The following is a 20,330-nucleotide window of genomic DNA, read 5'->3' as shown; positions in this document are numbered from 1 at the left end:
AGATCTCTTGTGAGAGCCAAACTTCTAAATAACTCTACAAGCCCTAACTTCCCAAACTTCATACATACATGCTTCAACCCCCTTTTCCACCCCCTTTTCACCCCTACGGGGTGATTTGGGGGCTGAAAATTATTCTATATCCTTCCCTATAACAAAAACTATCTACAATCTACATAGGTACCGAATTTCAACTTAATCGGTTCAGCGGTTATCGATTCCCCATACAAAATTCCACCCCCCTTTTCACCCCTTTAGCGGCTAAAAATTACAAGTTTTTTTGTTTGTGTACTAATACTATCTTACTTACCAAATTTCAGCTTTCCTAGGACTTCAGGAAGTACCCTAAAGGAGTTGATGATCATCAGTGAGTGAGTGAGTCAATGACGAAATCGGGGTTTTTTAGATGTGAATAAAACCTAAAGTATAAGAACTACGCAATTGAAATTTATTTTTTATGCTTAATAAGTCCACATATCCCGAGAATTTTGTTTATCTGATATAATCCAAACCCATGTTATGAGGGTTCAAAAGGTAGGTATTTAGTGCCCTTGCGCTTCGCTTTGTTCGCCTTGGCGGGGGCACTACCGTGCCCTCAGATCTAGTAACCTACCTAAAATGGTGAGATGTATAGTGAAGCTTGCAGCGCCGTAGGGGTTGCTGGCTCGACATTGGTACAAGCCGCCGTCCATCGCCTCGGAATATTGGATACTGATTGTGCTAACAACGCCCAGTGTGGATTTCGTCTCTGTTAGTTTTGACCTGGAAAATACATTCATACTTAGTTTTATTGCAAGGTAAATGGATCTGTTAGAATATTCAATACAAACTAGCACAGGCTGAAATTACACAGGGGAACGTTGCAACCCGTTTCGGCGAATACTCGCAAAAAGCGTCCAGGAAAACAAAAAAAAAAACATTATTATTTATATAGATTCGCTCGGCACGTCTGTTTTTTACAAGCTTTAATTTAACTTGCAATGTTTGTATGTATATTCGGGTCAAATCTTGCAAGCTAAATTAAACCCACTTTCCATAATTCGATTGAGCTTAAAGTTCACATAACTACTCACATATATGTAAGTCGGGTGACAATGCAATATTATGGTACCATCTGATGGTGATCTGATGATGGACGCAGGAGGTGGCCATAGGACCTAGGGGATTCTTTATTACTTTTCTTAACAGGCAGTGGTACCTGTGATGTCTAAAATCGATGACATTCCCGTTGTGGGTCCATGTCACCCTGATTGGGTCATCGCCGAGTGGTTTGCATGCCAAATTTACCGGGTGACCCAACCGTGAAGTCACGTTGGCTGTCGATGAATCAAAGTGAACGGGTTCTGCAAAATTAAAAATAATGTTTCACCAACACATGTTTTATGATAGGTGTTTCATAAACCTAAAGTCGTATTTGCCAACTGTAGAGTGCAGGCGTGAAAGACTTATTTTATGGGTAACGTTAAAAATCACTTATCATTGATCTATAGCGCGAGCCTTCAGGTAGATATACATATCTGAATTTAAATTCATTCACAAAATGGCGATGAACTTTTGTAGCTCGCGGTGCTTATCTGCAAATGTTTTCATTTTTTTTTTGGTACTGAATATCTAAATGTAAAATAATGAATAACGCAATTTACGGATACATAAGCTATCAGTAACATTGAAAAAAAGTTTGGAAACGTGGAGCAACATCATTTAACACTAATAGTTTACTAGGCATTTGAAGAGTAGGTACCAAATGTTCAAAAAATTGCAAAATGTACAATTTTGGATATATTATATTGTATTATGTTACGAATTGCACCGACGTTGCAATAGCAGAGACCTTTATTGATGGATGAAAAAATGAAAAAATGAAAAATATATTTATTTTGCACACAAAGATGGGAATTTGCAGATGGAGTATACATGAGGTCCAGGTTGCGCGCATACAGCGGTACATTTATAACAGTATCAACAGGGGTCCCCAAACTAGGCATAGCCTAGGTATCTTGGGATGACTTACTATTAACGGTCATCCACCCGTCAGGTAAATATATAGGCTTAGCATGAGTTAAATTTTACTGATTGGTGACTTACTGTTGACACTCATCCACACAGACTTGCTGAGCGGCTGCCCCACTCCGTTCTCCACGTTACAGGAGTAGAGCCCTTCGTCAGCTAAGGACACCTCCTCTATCACGAGGGTCCCGTTGGGTAGACTGAGGATCCCGCCGCCGGCGAGCTCGAGGACTGGCTGCCAGGTGCCGAGAAGAGCTGGGAACATCAAAAAATTAACTGTATGTACTTAAGTTTTATCAGAAGAAAGGTGTAGTGTGACTCAGTCAGTGCAGTGCAAGTAAAACACGTACCGTCCTTCTTCATCCAGTGCACCTGAGGCTGCGGGTAGCCGCTGGCGCTGCACGAGACGGCTCCCCTCCGGCCCAGAAGGAGCGACGAATTGGACGGCTCTTCCAGCCATTTTGGGGCCACTGAAAATGAAATAGACATGCAGGTCCTACTCGTAAATAGGTCTGTGACTACTGTGAGTTTGTACTGACAAATTCCGATATTTAATCAATGTAAGTATTTCTACAAAGGGATTTTTCATATCACCAATTCGGAAAAGCAAACTCAAAATTCTACTTCTCTGCTAGGATGGATTCCAGGACACTATTGTTATGTTTTTTTTGCATACCTACTTATGTTTTATAGCTTAAATATTATTTTTAAACATCATAATTTCGGCATAGGTTATGTGAAAAGCATTAGGTGTCACATGGTAGCAAAATTATTGCCAACTTGGGTGTAACACACGAACTACGCTCCGGATTCTATTTTAGAATCCCTCGTTCCTTTCGGGATTCTTTTATAGAATCCTTCGCTCCGTTTAGGATTCAATGTACGCCCTCGCCGTAAATATGTCATTTTGCTCCCTTTTGACACAATCTACTATTTGACGTCTGGTTCTTGCTCATCCTATACCTAGTTTCAAAACTTACCTTTAATATAAAGTTCCGTAGATCTGTTAACCTTAGCGACATGGTTGGAGGCGACACAGGTGTAAACTCCACAGTGTTCTAGAGATACCTTCTTGATTACCAAGGCACTGAAGAGCTCAGAACTTCGTTCTACTACCTAAAACGTTATATAACTGATTAATCGTTTTTGGAATTAAGCAAAATGAAAAAGGAATACATATAGTTAAGGTTTTTATCAAAGATAGATATAACTCCGTAATAGATGGATACAGTTTAAGGAAAAAACGTGCCTCGAAAATCAAGAAAATTTGATTCTCGTTCAGAGGGCGCTACTAGCTTTGGCCTACTGTCGTATAGATGGCGTTGACGGTTTCGTTTGTTATTTAACAATTTTAACGCATATCAGTGAAAGAACATGGGTCAAAATCATAAAAATAATTAATGCAAATAAAAAAAATCATTTATCCATATTTAAATACATTTTACCGTATTTTTATACTGGGGTTACAAAATTTACTATGACAGTACCGCTCTAGTATAAGTTACTCTATGTTTTTATTGAACGCCTCACGCACGTATCGTGATATATAAATATGTACTCTGCCCCATATAGTGTGTCTACAACTTTCACTTTATTGTTTTGTAAGGGTGCTACAGGTTACGATGGCGTACCACTCATCACTAGGCTTCGAAGTTTTCAATAGCGCGGTAAGATTAAAGTGAGCTAGGAAACCTCAGACGCCTGTACATCACACAGGTGTGATGGTTCACAGGTCTGTGAACTGTAATAGAGCAGATTTCGAAATTTAAAAAAATATTATTCACAACGACGGGACTTAATCGCGTAAAATAAGTTTTAAATTTACCTGAGAAGACCTGAGAGTCTTCTCCGAGACAACGGGGACAACGCCGTCCTCGAAACGTCGGAGGTAAATTTAAAACTTATTTTACACGATTAAGTCCCGTCGTTGTGAATAATAATGAGTAAAAATCGTGAAAGTATAAATCAGTATTTAAAAAATTGTTATTGATATGCGCATTTTCTTTTCATAGTGCTACCGGGAAAAATATGCTACAAGCTACAACAACGCTACTAGCGTAGCTTACTAGCAGTGAACAAGTACAACGTGGGATAGCATTAGGCCACCGTGTATTAGGCTTTAGGGTCTTTACTAAACAGTGTGGCCCTATACTTAACAGCATTTAGGTACCTAAATTACCGTTAAACACGCTAGAAGATATCCCGATATCGCTTGGATAAAATAAATAGGTACAAAAATCTAGTACACATCGAGCTCGTAGCTAGAGCAATAAGCTTAAATGATTAAAAATGTAACATTACCTTTAAACCACTAGGTATCCTCTTCCCATCTTTTAACCATTCAAAGTGTATTGGTAGGTCACCACTCCTGACATTGCAATACACGTTAACAATCTGACCCTCCTGTAAATTATTCCCTAGTAGCAAATCATCTAGCACCGGAGCTTCGATGACTTGTATTTCGAAAGCTCTCCGAGCCATCTCTCCAGAAGGACTGGTGACTATGCAAGTGAACACAGCGCCATTTTCCTCTTTGGAAACCTCTGTGAGTGTTAAAAGTCCGTTCATATTAACAGTTGGCGCGTTTCTTTTTCGTTTCTGGTTGCGTTTGTATCGCGAGTGAAATGGGTTGGAGTTGATTGTCTTGCCCTTGTACTCCCAGTCGATTTTACTGTAAAATTATTATTTATAATTTGTAAGGTGTTATTCTTACTGTCTTCTTAGGTCTTCTGTCTAATAGTTTTAATAATAAAATCTCGGAAAAATACAACATTCAGCATCAATAGTACCGGTTAAAACACCGCGTCAAAAGTATTTGCCACCCTGGAATACTTTTCCAAATAGAGAGAGATATATATCTTTTTGTTAAGTTTTTAGAAAATAGTAGATGCTTTTGACGCGTAATCTGATCCGCTACTATTGATGCTGACTGTACAATAAAAAAACCACAGTTACCTAATAGGATATCCGTAAAAAGGACACCTCAAGTTGATTGATTCACCGCTCTGAACTTTGATCGGAGGTAGGACTCTTATGTATGGAGGACCTGTGAAAAGATCATATACTTAGTATATTTACCTTACTACGAATTAAGGATGACTCACATTAGACCGGGCCGTGGCCGGGCCGGAGCTTCCGGCACTTACTTTTCTATGACATGATCTCGTGGTGCTTTCCATAGAAAACGAAGCGCCGGAAGCTCCGGCCCGGACACGGCCCGGTCTAACGTTAGTCATCCTTTATGTCACACATACCAAATACCAACATCCCTATGTTGACAAATCAGTTTGAAATTGTAATCAATAGGTAGGTACGATAAAAATTTAATGAGTTTCCGAATGCTGTTTTTTTTTGTTTTATGTGAATATTGAATTGTTGAACGTGGAGGGGCAGCAATATGGTGTCGATACTTAACGGAGGGATTAACCTCCATATATCAAAACTATAGCGTGTGACAGAGACGGGATGCCTAAGCGTGCGTTAGTACGAGATAGCACGCCGTGGGCAATTTCCCAATAGAGCTAATCTAAGTAGACCCCGGCTCGCGTATTAACAGACTAAGCCACGGTTCAATTTATAGTAGTCGCGGGCGCGGCCATGTTTGAGTATCGCGCGGAGGGCAACAGCGCTGCGCGCGAGTTTAGTTCGGTACTTTCGGTAGCCGGTACCTTTGTGTATAGACGTGTGCGCGTATCCGACCGATCACGAGTATCATAACATTGAATTGTAATAGTTTTTTAGTAATTTTAAAGTATAGTGGACTGTGTTGTTTCATAAACCGTGTTCTTTAAGTTTAATAAACTGTTTTAACTTCAGTGCCGGTTATTATTATACCTACACCCGCTATAAAACCAGGGACCGGCCCGCTATCCCTTATCGGGGTTTTATAAGGGTATTGCATAAGGCTTAACTCACCATACCCTTTGCCAGACGAAACCCTTTGTTTTGGTTTTAAAAACCCTTATATAAAGCTACCACATTTGAGTAATCGGTAGCAAAAATACCCTTACAAAACCCTTATCATCCGCTCACCAACACCTTGCATATTGCTTATAAGGGTTAGCCTTATAAAGGGCTTCCCTTTTAGCATATAAGCGTACTAATTTAAGTCGTCTACCTTGTTCATAAAGCCCACATTACTTCGAATCCGAGCGATCGTCGGCGGCGACGGCGGCGTTCTTTGACTAGGCACGTATTTTCTTTCCTTTTCATACACTACCTTAGATATATACTAATCCTGTCTCTTTCACGCAAAGGGAAACCTTTATAAAAAGCGCTTAAAGATAAGGGTAACCCTTATTAAGAGCTAGCCTTATTTTTGGTTAGCTTTTCGGTAAGGGTTAGTCAAAGGTAAGGGTATGAATAGGCTTGCAGTTCAAAAGGGAAAGTCTTTCAATGTGTTAGCCGTGTTTAAGTATCACCCATTGAAAGGGTTTTATCGCGGAAAGGGTTGTCCGGTCCCTGGGTCATTTATTACTGACTAGCTGTGCCCGCGGCTTCGCCTGCGTGGAATTCGGTCTGTGTCAGTAAGCGGCTAATGCACCCCTAATTTATCTCCTCCCCTGGAGGCGGAACTTGAAGTAAATTTGACAGATGGATACGCTAGAGGACTGTAGTCCGGATAAAATATTTTACAATTAGGTAGCACTAAATAAAACTACACTCCAAAATCAATATTTTTTTTGCCCTTATTCAAATTGTTGACGTGATTAAAACGACATAGAGAAGTAGGTGTATATTATAGAACGATACAGTAACATTTTTGTAGTTTTACGTCCTTGACTGTACCTATCCAAATCATGTCCATGGCAAATATCATCCAAATCGGTCCTCCAGTCAAATCAGTCTAAGCATGACGCCGGCGGCGCGCAGCGTCTGCTTCTACGACTTGTTGATGGTCATGGCGAAGCAGACGTTCACGGGAACCTGTAGGCATTTCAAGCGGAACGGGAAGTTGCTCGGGATGAGGGGGATGAGCGGGATGAACACGGCTACTCCGGCGCCACACTCCGTCAGGATCTGCGCCTACATATGTATTGCGTACGATGTCTTTGGGATCACAATCGACTCGCGCTGGCATGCCGTTTCAGCCGAAAGCGAAGCGACCTGCCTGGCTAGAGTGCCACTGAGTCTCACCGTGGTCTTTCTCAGACTCCTAAGACCGTGCCCCTTGTAGCCTCAATGCGTTGCGAGATTTTCGCGAAAAATTCTATTTTTATCCTGGAAGGCATGGTAACGGGTACGCTACATAATTCCGATAATTTTTATTCCGAATTTTAGAATGTCGAATTTTATAATTCCGGTTTTTAAATGCTCGATCCATCAAAATTCCGACTGTCGTAATTACGAATGATGAAAATCACGAAGATTTATATTTCCAAAAACCCAAAAAGCCGAATTTTGAAAATTCCGAACTACATAATTCCGAACAATATTAACAATAATAACAACACGAACGAACGAACGAACAATAATAACAATTCCGATGATGGCAAACACCGAATTTAACAATTACGATTTATGAAATCACGAATTCCGAATTGCCATTATTCCGAAATTTTAAATTCCGAACCATATAATTCCGATTATAACAATTCCGACAGTGACAAACGCCGAATTTAACATTTACGATTTTCAAAATCACGAATTCTGAATTGCCCTTATTCCGAATTGACGTGATTCCTATTTTAAATATCCCAAGTTTTAAATTTCCGAATAACGATATTCCGAATATATTGTTAAAGTTCGTTTTCTTGAGGGTCGCAGTTCTAACCTAACCTAATCCACTTTTCTGGCAACAGTTCGTTTTCTTGGGGGTCGCAGTTCTAACCTAACCTAACCCACTTTTCTGGCAACAGTTCGTTTTCTTGGGGGCCGCAGTTCTAACCTAACCTAACCCACTTCTGGCAACAGTTCGTTTTCTTGGGGGTCGCAGTTGTAACCTTTTTTTTTTTTTTTTTTCGTTGGAAAAATGCTTTATGCATACCCACACCCTCGGGGGAGAAAGTGCGGGTTATGTGGGACTCGGCAAAAGGCGCCACTACCCACTAAAAAACCAACGGTATGCCTGCGCGCCGCCAATGGGGCGTGGCCACGGGTTCTCTTAAGTACGCAACCGTGACCACGCAGTTGTAACCTAACCTAACCCACTTCTAGCAACAGTTCGGGTTCGCAGGATCGCAGTTCTGCTTAATTTTTATGCAAAAAATATTTTATGCCGAATTTAACATGATGCGGCACGACAGGCACCCGTAATAATTACTAAAACGTGAGTCTTCATTTGAATATCACGGATTTAATTTTTCCGACCTTACAAAAAACGGAATTTCTGAATACCGAATTACTAAAGTAAAACGTGAGTCTTTATTTGAATAGCACGAATTTCATTTTTCCGACCTTCCAAAAGACCGAATTTCTGAATACCGAATTGTTTAATTTCCGATCGGACAATGACTTTTCGGAATTTAGGAATTCGGAAAAAAATATTTTCGGAAAAGTGTAAAATCGGAACTTTAAGCTTTCCGTCAAGTGACAATCGGATTTTGAGTTTTCGGAAATAGCACATTCGTGATTTTATTCCATCGTGTTTTTAAAAATCGTAATTTTGATATTTCGGAATTCAAAAAAATCGGGATTATGAAAATCGTGGTTATTAAAATCGGAAAAACGTATTTCGGAATATTTGGGTGTTCCCCATGGGGACGCGTATAAGTCCCAAATCGTTTGACATTTACTCCGCAAACGACATAGAAAAATATTTTTTTAAGTACTTCGTGGCCATTATTAAGAGGAAAGGGCACGGCCGCTTCTCCATACAAACGCAGTCTCCATTTCCATTTTCCTCTAACATTATGAAAATATACTTTTTTTTTCATATTTTTTGTGTTTTCCGGAATGGTGTCATTTTGATATCATTAATGAATTCGGCATACCCGATTTATACAAAAACGATACCTAACTTGGCCTAGTAGCTTAAATAATATAAGTAGTTATCAAGATAAAGTTTTTAACCCCTTTTTCACCACGTTGGGGGATGAATTTTTAAAAACGCTGAAAGTAATTTTCTTGCTTTTTAATATAATACCTTTTTGCAATGTTTCAAGTTCCTAGCTTAAAATAAAATTTGCACCCCAAGACAAACTTTCATCCCCTTTTCAACCCCCTGAGTGGTAAAATTTCCAAAAACGTCGAAGTTACTTTTTTTGTAATCGTCTATTATGCCTTTCTAAGAAGTTTCAAAGCATTTGTAATGGATTCAAACTTTCAACCCCCTTTTAACCCCGTTAAGGGACGAATTCTTGAAAACGCTGAAATCACTTTTACAAACACAAATACCAAGTTTCAAGTAACACGCTCAAAAAAAAATTTGATGTCCATACAAACTTTCAACCTCTTTTTCACCTCCTTAGGGGATGAATTTTTAAACACGCTCAAATTAGTTTTCTTGTATTTCAATAATATATCTTTTTACAAAGTTTCAAATTGCTACCTTAAAATAAATCTTGAACACCATACAAACTTTCATCCCCTTTTTAACCCCCGTATGGGTAAAATTTCTCAAATTTTTATAGCCTATAACCTGGCCGTGGATTTTTTTGACAGATTAGTAAAGTTTGTATCAAAATCCGTTCAGCCGTTTTCATTTGATGCGCGGTCAAATAAACAGACAAACAGACAAAAATTCTAAAAACTGTTGGAACGTGTTCTGTTATCGATTCTGAGTATCCCCGGCCAATTTTTTTTCGAATATCTTCCATGTACAGACTTTCGACCCTCTTCCGCTTTATTATATGTAATAGATAGATTGATTGTTATGTACAGCAGAGATAATTGACCCTCCCTGCATAGAAAGATTGTCTCCGCAGCTTACTGTACTTGCCTGCTGCAGGTCATAGGCCAATTTTTTTTTAGTATTTATGAGAGAGCTTATATTTTTGTTGCGTCTATTTCAACCTTTTGAATACAGGTAAATTTTAAGTTGCTGTTGTCCTCAAAATGTGAAGCATCTAACGCATGCTTCTTTCGTACCTAATACCTAGTACGTAAAAGAGCGCCTATGTTTCAGGGCATTCCCCTTACCACCGCTAAAAGTATCGGGATACTTGGTGTCGACATTACGAACGAAGTCCAGTTTCGTAGTCATCTGGAACAAAAAGCCAAACTGGCCTCCAAAAAGCTTGGGGTGCTTAACAGAGCCAAACAGTACTTCACACCGGGTCACCGACTTTTGTTATATAAAGCGCAGGTTCGACCCCATATGGAGTACTGTTCCCATCTCTGGTCTGGCGCTCCACAATACCAGCTCCTTCCCCTTGACTCCATCCAACGGCGGGCAGTTCGTATTGTCGGCAATCCCGAACTTACTGACGGCTTAGACCTCTTAGTCTTCGGAGAGACGTTGGCTCTCTTTGCATGTTCTACCGTCTGTCAATGGGGAATGTTCCGAAGAACGTTTTGATCTGGTGCCATCGTCTCGTTTCTATCACCGCACCTCCCGCCAAAGGAGCAAAGCTCATCCTCACTTCTTAGACACATGGCACACTTAACTATGAATAAGCGGGCATCTCGCTCGTTTCTTCCCAGAACGTGCAGAATGTGGAATGAGTTGCCTCCTGAGGTTAATTCCTTTGTGCTACGACATGGGATTCTTGAAGAAGCGGGTATTTAGGGTTCTCAAGGGTCGGCAATGCTTAAGTGGCTCCTGTGATGTTGCTTACGTCCATGGGCGACGATGACTGCTTCCCATCTGGCGGCTCGTCTGCTCGTTTGCTGACTATCACATAAAAAAATGTGTGGTAGGTAATCGCGAGTCTTTGCAGAAGATTCCAAATGCGGTTGGTGGGAGTTAATCTCATAAGCACACATCGTATTCTAATGTTACCGTAAACGTCGAGCCGGTTCTCGTGGACGGCCGAATGCTCGCCGTCCGAAGCGCTGCAGGAGTACAGGCCGCCGTCCTCCACGCGCACCCGCGTTATGTTCAACTGGGCGACCACCGAGTTGTCGGAGGTCATCAGCTGACCTAGTGAATACCTGGAAGGTTAAACACATGGTTTTTAACTAAGCGTGAATAATTTAGTACATTGATTGACCCGCCGGTTCCTAACTCTATCGCACGCGCGTAATTATATTGCTGTGCCGCCCATGACGCCGGCGGTCTATTGAGCGTCACACTGTGCGAGTGGGACAGCAATATATTATTATGACCCTGGGATAGAGATGGAACCATGGAACAGGCGGGTCTAATCGATCGATTGAATTCGTTGCTCCTACTTAGCCTAGAGTAATAATTAATGCGTTTTCGTAAGTTTTGTCCCATTTGAATGCGTTTTTATATTTTCAGTAATAAATACAAATTCTGTAAACAGTAACAATTATTTTGATATAATGATTGATGCCTGTCACTAAAATAGTCTATGAGATACAGCTAAAAAAAGAAATTAATGTTCAAACCGCTTTTTCTCAAAAACTGGTTTGATCGAGTTACTGCACTTACCATTCGGAGGGCAGAGAAGCGGTTATTATTTAACTTAAACGTGACTACGAGCGCCATCTACTCCATGACGTTGGCAACTATTAGCCGATTTGCGATATTCGCGACAGGCGGCGAAAAGGTAAATTAGGGTCGGTTGCACCAAACCGACTGTCATCTCACCGCTAAAGCTAAAGTTCACTGATGACGAGTGGCGTTGATCAGCGTCAATTGTGGAGGGTGCAACTGGCCCTTAGTTAGTATTTGTTAGGGAACCTCTACTTAGTCTTACCACAGAATAACTAATAGTACTACCGTACAGAAAATTCACTCCTTCACAAAAGCCAGATTTAGGTACAAAATTATACCTACACTCGCCGCCTGTAAGCAAAATTTAAACTTATAACCGCGCACGAACCGTGAATCTTCTTGGCGCGCCGCAGTTTTATGACCGAGCTGCGATTGTCGGCACGGGGTTGTCACTCGACAAGTTTTTGTACCTACTGGTTTATTATTTTTAAGATAAATATGTAGGAATTACAAACGTATACATAACATTTTTAGCCGGAGATAGTATGTCTGATTCTCACGGAAGTAGGTATGCCACAGAAGTACTTATTCCTTTGAAAATATGTCGGTCAATTTAGTCCGGAATTAAAAAAAATGTTTTTTCTGCTTCCTTGCTCTTCCGTTTATTCAGACATCCGTAAAAAGAACATTATAATTTCTTTCTTTTTATACAGATTAGATCGCGATTTAGGTTTCGAAGCCATTGCGTATTTTCAATTTTGCGCGAGCGGCAGCCCACTGCGGGCGGTGCGCCGGCCAAATATACCTAAACTGCACAGTGACACCCCCCTGGTCTTACCTCGCATCAGTGGTGACTACGACCCCGTCACGCTCCCAGGTGAATTGAGGCGGTCTGTCTCCTGTGGCTGAGCATTGCATGCTGATCTGAAGTTAATCAAAAAATGTGTTTTCAATGAAGTTCCTGGGATTAGTGGCATTAAAATGCAATTCTAACGCGGCTATCACATTGATGCGAATTCATCCGCATGCCGCTCCAGTGTGTGAGTAAGACAACGCTATTCACGTAGGTATTTAGACTATTTAGCGATGTCCCGGATTCTGAGATTAGGGACACTAAAAAGGGAATAGCTATTCAAGAATTTGTGCAATACTTATTTAAAAAATAAATAAATTCATTTATTTCTACCAAATTAGGATAATATTACATTTAATCAAAATTAAATCATAATTTTTACAATCTAACCTAACCTAAAAAATAACGCTTAGTCGACTTAAAAAGACTTGGACCTCTTAATTACTGTTATATGATTCATGTACTAGTAATCACATTACAGTGATTTAGATAGGAAGGAAACATGGCAACCGCGAAGAAATTAAAAGGTCTATGTGAAGTCCCCAACCTGCTTTGGGCCAGCGTGGGGAGTATACCAGCTATATAGCCCAATCTCCTCCAGTCAATGTATATAAGTGGATACTATAGGCTGATTTAAATAAGGTATAGGTACTTACATCACCGCCAGGAGTGACAGTCCTCTCTGTGAAATGTTGTGTGATGATCACCCGACCATCAGACAGGCTGCGGTAAACTCGTTTTCTTCTGTCAAGACCTGAAACAAGATTAAAATACCTATACGTTTTAAAACTTTACTCATGGTGACCAGTAATTGGGATTTTAAAGAAGCTCAAAACGTCTATCGTAAAGAGGCATCGTAACAAAAATTTACAGCTCTATCTCCGACTTACACTGTTAAATTCATTTTTTTTGTACGGCGGAAGCAAAACGATAAAGTGATGGTCCACCGAATAATAAGCACACATAAAAGGTAGGTAAGGTCACAAGCGCGTTGCCTATTTTATAAAGAACCTTATCTAGAAGTAATATCTATACAAAAAGAACCTACTCGCCAACCACAGATTTCAAGACGAGTAGGCAAGTCGGCCAAAAACAATGTCAAATGATTAAATAATGCAAAACAAAATGTAATTTCCTTTAATTGCCAACCCTGCACAACAGCACGGAACTCGGAACAGACAACCCTAGCACCGCTGACCAATCACAGGCAGCAGGTGGCAATCAAACGCGTAATTGCAGTTTGCGGCGATGCTAGCTTTATTGGGTTAAGAGCCCATCTTGCAACCGGCGCGTCGCATCTAGTCTGTTTCAATTGCATTTATGTTAAGTATTTAGTTACGTGCGAATAGACGCACTTTGGTCGTATCCTCGTAGATAATCAAATAGCTTCAGTCGAGCAGGTTGCAGTGGTACAACCGGTAGTAATTTAATTTACTTTTGTTTTATTTGCAGTGAATTGGCAGAGTGCTGAAGCCATGTGGGTGTCGGGTATCTTCAATTAGCAAACCCTTATCCGTTAGGCTTAGACACATTCTTGTAGTGTGAGTGTGAGCCTAAGAACACCTATCTCACAAGTTAACAACTACTTTAAAACACAAAAACATAAGTCTTGTCTGGGTTCTAACTAGCCGTAAACATATAGGTATATTTAATGAAAGATATTGAAACTAGACGCACCAAATCGCCGAATGCTTGTAATTGGCGTAATTTTTAGGATTCCGTACTCAAAGGGTCAAAACGGGACCCTATTACTAAGATTCCTCTGTCCGTCTGTCTGTCACCAGGCTGTATTTCATGAACCGTGATAGCTAGACAGTTGAAATTTTCACAGATGATGTATTTCTGTTGCCGCCGGTAGGGTCGGTACCAAATACTTAGAAATTAAAAACCGACAGGTCACCATGTATAAATAGGTATCTAAGTATAGAACTAGTGGAAGGTATAATGTAACAGTTAGATGCACGTCATGCACGCATGGCATCATGTCGCCGCCCTGCCACTGCAGCGTGAATTACGGCGCGATTGCACGCAGATTGCATTACCGGACGGACGGCCGGAGGCTGTCAGATCAATTAAGAAGCTATTAACTATGTTGATGGATTCTTTTAAAAACATTTTGATTAACTGACAACATTATATGTATAACATTTTTGTACTGAATATGCTTGTGTCGCACAGTGCCGCACACTGGTGAAATCCCGCCTTAGCCATGTTTTTTTTTTTGAACAATTATGGCCTGGATGCGAGTCCTTTAAGCCAAGTTTGGCCTTGGAAGCGTACAGAGACTAGGAGGATATGATATAACCAAACGGCGACGCCACGTCTGTAATTTTCTGTACAAAAAAAAAGTCTGCCGATTTTTGCGGGGGAGGGGAACGTCAAATGTATACGTAACGTCAAAATAGTCATGTCAGATAAACGTCAGTCCATACATTGTGTATGACCATTGGCCGACTATTTTCGACAGAGGGGAACGCCTGTTAATGGCTCTCTCTACTCCGTTTGGTAATATCCTTCTAGTACAGAGAACATTCGTCGATGTCACTATAGTCGCTGTAAGTTAAGAAGTCAATTTTGACAGTTATGAATTGTCTGAATTGACCCTTATATTTTACGAAGCTAAAGGGGCCCACACTGATTATCAGTCCGCCGGACGATATCAGGCTGTCAGTTAGAACAAAAATTTGACAGTTCCGAACAACTGGCAGGCCGATATCGTCCGGCGAACTGGTAATCAGTGGGCCCCTACCGTTTAACTTAACTGTTAGCCTTAACGCCACTTGCACCACCCCACTAACCCGAGATTAAGCGGTTAAACCGTTAACCCAGTGTCAAATTGTACTGGTAACCATGGTAACTGCAGGTTCAATCGTTTAAACCTGGGTTAGTGGGATGGTGCGAGTGGCGCTTTTATTGCGCGAAGGGTTTTGGCCTTCCTTAGAAAATTTGAATTTAGCGCCTTTTTCTACTGACAAAGTCGTTTGACCGGATTTACCTACATGTTTATACTTAAGGGTCAATTCATAACTGTCAAAATTGACTTCTGCTGCGTTAGACTATAATAAAGACATGCGAATCATTTTTTTTATAAATTAAGGTTTAATCGAATTTAAACTATCGTGAGACATATTAACTTAACTAACTTAGCGACAAAGGACAAGGACCCGCTGGGTAACCCGGGCGTCTACGAAATACCATGCGACTGCGGGAAGTCCTACATAGGGGAAACCGGACGCAACGTGGCCACGAGGCTGTTAGAGCACATACGGAGCGTGAAAAAGATGGACTGCAGTAACTCGGCCGTGGCAGAGCACGCTCTCGAGACAGGCACGTCGCACTATCTCCGATTCGACAAGGCGAGGTTACTGGTACGGGAAAAATGTTACGTACCGCGTAAAATACGTGAAGCGATCGAGATTGGGCGGCGCCCTAATTTCAACGGAGACAGCGGCTGGGCTGTGGCGCCAGCATGGAATCCAGGGACAAAACTCCGGTGCGTGTTATGACAGTGCAGTGGACATAGTGAGTTCGTGTTGTTCATCGCTACAAGTGTTGGGTGACCCAAACCTACCATCGCGCCCGCCTACAACAACAGCGCAAGACCTCCCTCAACCGGTTATATCTTCACGCGCTGCGCGCGCGACGCGGCGCGCCGCAGTACGTGGCGCCCATCCGTCGTGACCGCTACTCTCTGATTCATTGTAAATATTTATATTAGTGCCCATACCCATTATTATAATCTAAACTTTTTTTGGGTTCTCCATCATCTTCCTCGCGTTGTGCCGGCTATTTGCCACAGCTCGTGCGAGCCTGGGGTCAGTTTGACAACGAATCCCAAGAATTGGCGTCGGCACTACTTTTAACGAAAGGGACTGCCATCTGACCTTTCAATTCCAACCACTTCCAACTCAAAGGGCCAAAACTAGGCCTTGCTGGGATTAGCCCGGTTTCCTTCAAAGAAAAGCGACTGGTAAATATCAAATGATATTTCGTACATACCTAAGTTCCGAAAAATCTTTGGTACGAGCCGCGGTTTGAACCCTCAAGCCAACCGAGCGACCTCCGGAATGAAAGGCCCGCTAGGCCACCAGCGCTCTTTTTTGGGTTCTTAACTCTAGTAGTCAAAGACTACACAGTAAGTATGCTAGTGCTTAGTAGTTCTAACTCACAAAATGATTATAATTTATAATCTGTGGGTTTTTTATTGACCATTAATTGTGAAATATTTTTTGACATATTGCACGTTTCATACGCCCAAGCCCATACTGCCCGTGTGGTGCCGGGTAAGAATAGCACCACCCCCCCTCTCTTTCCGTGGGTGTCGTAAGAGGCGACTGAAGGAAATCCGGTGGATGGGCAGCAGCGTCCTCCGAGAACTACCTCTATCAAACTGCGGTCGCCAACCCGCCTGCCAAGCGTGGCGACTACGGCAATCCCCCCCAAGGGATAAAAACAAAAAACAAAATAATGCAGACACAAATAAAACCCAGACCCCTAGTCCCCGGCAGCCCCGCTATTCCTGGCTCCGGTAGCGGCCAGGGTAATGGCGGGGCAGGGGGTGCTACAGTGAATCACCGGCAGAGGCCCGGCTACCATAACCGACGACCCTTGGCCCTGGCAACATACAACTGCCGTACGCTGCGGACCGACGAAAAGTTATTAGAACTGGAGGAAGAATTAAGCAGGTTACGTTGGGGAATCATAGGGTTATCGGAAGTCCGTAGAGAGGGGGAGGACATGATAACTCTGAATTCCGGCAACTTGCTCTATTTCCGGGAGGGCGAACAACGGTCCCAGGGAGGTGTCGGGTTTATCGTCCACAAGTCCCTCGTAAACAACGTGGTGAAGATCGAGAGTGTGTCGAACAGGGTAGCGTGCCTTGTACTCAGAATGACCCAACGTTATTCGTTGAAAGTCATACAAGTCTACGCACCGACCTCGACACACCCCGACGATGAGGTGGAGGCTATGTATGAGGATATCTCCAGAGCCATGCATAGCTCCAAAACTCACTTCACAGTTGTTATGGGGGACTTCAACGCTAAGCTGGGCAAACGAGACGGTGAAGAGCTGAGAGTGGGGCAATTTGGAGTGGGGCGTAGGAATCACCGGGGCCACCTACTGGCTGGTTTCATGGAGAAGGAAGGACTCTATATGATGAACTCCTTCTTCAGGAAACGTGAGCACAGGAAGTGGACCTGGGTGAGCCCTGACGGTGCAACAAGGAATGAGATCGACTTTATCATGTCGACGAAGAAGCAAATATTCAGTGATGTTTCTGTGATCAATTCGGTCAAAACCGGGAGCGATCACCGTATGGTAAGAGGCACACTGAATATTCAATTTAGGCTTGAGAGATCTCGACTGATAAAGTCTACGCTCCGCCCGGCACCGGCCCAGCTCCAAAACCCCGAGAGCTTTCAGCTCGAACTTCAAAACCGGTTCGAATGCCTAGCTAGCGACCTGGACGATTACAACGACGGGTTTGTGGAAGCTGTTCATACGGTCGGGTCCAAGTTCTTCAAGACTCGTCGTACAAGAACCAAGAAACTCTCGGACTCCACTCTCAAGCTCATGGAGGTGAGGCGTGAGATGATTCTGCAGTCGTCAGGTGACGTTTGTCGTTATAGGCAGCTCAACAGACGGATCTCGAAGTCTCTGAAGCGAGATATACGCCGATTCAATACTAACAGTATTGAAGAGGCTATCAAGCGCAACAGAGGCTCGAAGGTGTTTGCCAGAGATCTGTCTATTGGCCAAAGCCAACTGACAAAACTGAAGACCGACGACGGCAGGATCATCTCATCCAAACCTGAGCTCTTGGGAGAAGTCGAGAAGTTCTATGGACAGTTATACACAACAACCCGAGCACCCGTCGTGGATCTAGCTAGAGACCCTAGAGCTAGACTAACTCGACACTATACCGAAGATATCCCGGACGTCAGCCTGTACGAGATTAGTATGGCTCTCAAACAACTTAAGAATGGCAAAGCCCCAGGTGATGACGGAATTACGGCCGAACTCCTGAAGGCGGGTGGTAAACCAGTCCTTAAGGCCCTTCAGACGCTGTTTAGTTCCGTCATGCGCGAAGGAAAAACGCCGCAAGCGTGGAACAGAAGTGTGGTGGTGCTCTTCTTCAAAAAAGGTGATAACACCTTGCTGAAGAATTATAGACCCATCTCACTTCTGAGCCATGTCTACAAGCTGTTTTCGAGAGTCATCACGAACCGTCTCGCACGCAGGTTTGACGACTTCCAGCCTCCCGAACAAGCAGGTTTCCGTAAAGGCTATAGTACCGTAGACCACATACATGCGTTGCGGCAGGTTATACAGAAGACTGAGGAATATAACCTCCCCCTTTGCCTTGCATTTGTGGACTACGAGAAAGCCTTCGATTCGATCGAGACTTGGGCTGTGCTGCAGTCTCTCCAAAGGTGCCAAATCGACTACCGGTATATCGAAGTGCTGAAGTGTCTGTACGAAAACGCCACCATGTCCGTCCGACTACAGGGCCAGAGCTCGAAGCCTATTCCATTGCAGCGGGGAGTCAGACAAGGAGATGTAATCTCCCCAAAGCTGTTCACCGCTGCATTGGAGGATGCCTTTAAGGTTCTGGACTGGAAAGGACGAGGCATCAATGTAAATGGCGAGTACATCACTCACCTTCGGTTTGCCGATGATATCGTAGTCATGGCTGAGACCATGGAGGACCTCAGTGCGATGCTCGCTGATCTCAGCAGAGTATCTGAACGAGTTGGTCTGAAAATGAACATGGACAAGACGAAGATCATGTCTAACGTCCATGTTGTGCCAACTCCCGTATTAATCGGAGGCTCTGCGCTCGAAGTTGTTGACGATTATGTATACCTAGGACAAACAGTCCAGTTAGGTAGGTCCAACTTCGAGAAAGAGGTCACTCGTCGAATCCGACTCGGTTGGGCAGCGTTCGGGAAGCTCCACAGTATCTTTTCGTCCAAATTGCCGCAGTGTCTTAAGTCAAAAGTCTTTGACCAGTGTGTGTTGCCAGTGATGACATACGGATCTGAGACGTGGGCGCTAACGATGGGCCTCATAAGAAGGCTCAAGGTCACGCAAAGGGCAATGGAGAGAGCTATGCTCGGGGTTTCTCTGCGTGATAGAGTCAGAAATGATGATATCCGCAGTAGAACTAGGGTCACCGATATAGCTCGCAGAATTGCAAACCTTAAGTGGCAGTGGGCGGGGCACATTGCTCGCAGAACTGATGGCCGGTGGGGCCGGAAGGTTCTGGAGTGGCGTCCGCGTACCGGAAGACGAACTGCCGGTAGGCCTCCAACGAGATGGAGCGACGACCTGGTGAAAGTCGCGGGAATTCGGTGGTTGCGAGCGGCACAGGATCGGTCGGAGTGGCGAGCCTTGGGGGAGGCCTATGTCCAGCAGTGGACGTCTATCGGCTGACATGATGATGATGATGATGATGATACGCCCAAGCCCATACTTGGCCCATACCATACCATCATACCTTACAGTATAGGTATATTATTCGAGTCTCATTCCTTCAAACCCATAAGCGCGCTCCAGACTACGCGGCGCGAAGCCGCGAACGCAAGTTTAGTGTAGAGTCGATTTCGCTGATTAGCGAACTAGACTCCACACTCGCGTACGCGGCTTCGCGCACGAGTGTGGAGGGCCCTATAGATTTTCAAATTTCAAACCATCAAACCCTCAGAATAATGACTAAAGCATTAGTCATTATTCTGAGATCAAACCTCATTTTGAATTTCAGTGCATTTCTTTACGCGCAGTTTTGGAAGATTGGATTTTTTGCGATGAAAATAAACAATATTAAATTATATAAAAGTACGAAAAATATAATATCTCAGTCATCAACCAAACTACCTATTACTTGCATGAAATATTGTGTAGGTATGTGGCGGGGTGCGTCAATGAACTGAGCGGTGCGCGACTGCGCGCGCAACGAAACGTGAAGAT

At 42.9% G+C, this 20,330-nt stretch overlaps 2 protein-coding genes across 2 annotated transcripts in view; one reads left to right on the top strand and one right to left on the bottom strand.

Moving 5' to 3' along the window:
- The window catches only part of LOC134749621 (cell adhesion molecule Dscam2-like), a 167,045-nt gene that overhangs the window by 16,441 nt on the left and 130,274 nt on the right, over window positions 1–20,330 (bottom strand). The window contains exons 3-12 of the mRNA XM_063684641.1: window positions 13,016–13,113; window positions 12,345–12,430; window positions 10,886–11,037; window positions 4,960–5,050; window positions 4,306–4,675; window positions 2,985–3,120; window positions 2,355–2,474; window positions 2,083–2,259; window positions 1,196–1,340; window positions 611–759 (exon numbers count right to left, since the gene is read on the bottom strand). Of these exons, the coding sequence (XP_063540711.1) occupies window positions 611–759; window positions 1,196–1,340; window positions 2,083–2,259; window positions 2,355–2,474; window positions 2,985–3,120; window positions 4,306–4,675; window positions 4,960–5,050; window positions 10,886–11,037; window positions 12,345–12,430; window positions 13,016–13,113 (1,524 nt within the window). The remainder of the gene's footprint in view (window positions 1–610; window positions 760–1,195; window positions 1,341–2,082; window positions 2,260–2,354; window positions 2,475–2,984; window positions 3,121–4,305; window positions 4,676–4,959; window positions 5,051–10,885; window positions 11,038–12,344; window positions 12,431–13,015; window positions 13,114–20,330) is intronic.
- On the top strand, window positions 15,210–19,796 carry LOC134748833 (uncharacterized). The gene is made up of 4 exons (XM_063683646.1): window positions 15,210–15,222; window positions 15,507–15,727; window positions 16,833–17,617; window positions 18,488–19,796. The coding sequence occupies exons 1-4, from the start codon at window positions 15,210–15,212 to the stop codon at window positions 19,794–19,796; spliced, it is 2,328 nt and encodes a 775-aa protein (XP_063539716.1).

The sequence above is a fragment of the Cydia strobilella genome, chromosome 2, assembly GCF_947568885.1.
Source record: "Cydia strobilella chromosome 2, ilCydStro3.1, whole genome shotgun sequence".
Taxonomy (NCBI): domain Eukaryota; kingdom Metazoa; phylum Arthropoda; class Insecta; order Lepidoptera; family Tortricidae; genus Cydia; species Cydia strobilella.
The sequence above is the reverse complement of the archived record's forward strand: the minus strand, read 5'-3'. Positions and strand labels throughout refer to the sequence as shown.

Coding starts and splice junctions, on each gene's coding strand:
- LOC134748833 (XM_063683646.1), top strand. Junction 15,728..16,832: donor TCGACAAGGCGAGGTTACTG/GTACGGGAAAAA, acceptor AAAATAATGCAG/ACACAAATAAAACCCAGACC. Junction 17,618..18,487: donor TTTATCATGTCGACGAAGAA/GCAAATATTCAG, acceptor AAGTGTGGTGGT/GCTCTTCTTCAAAAAAGGTG.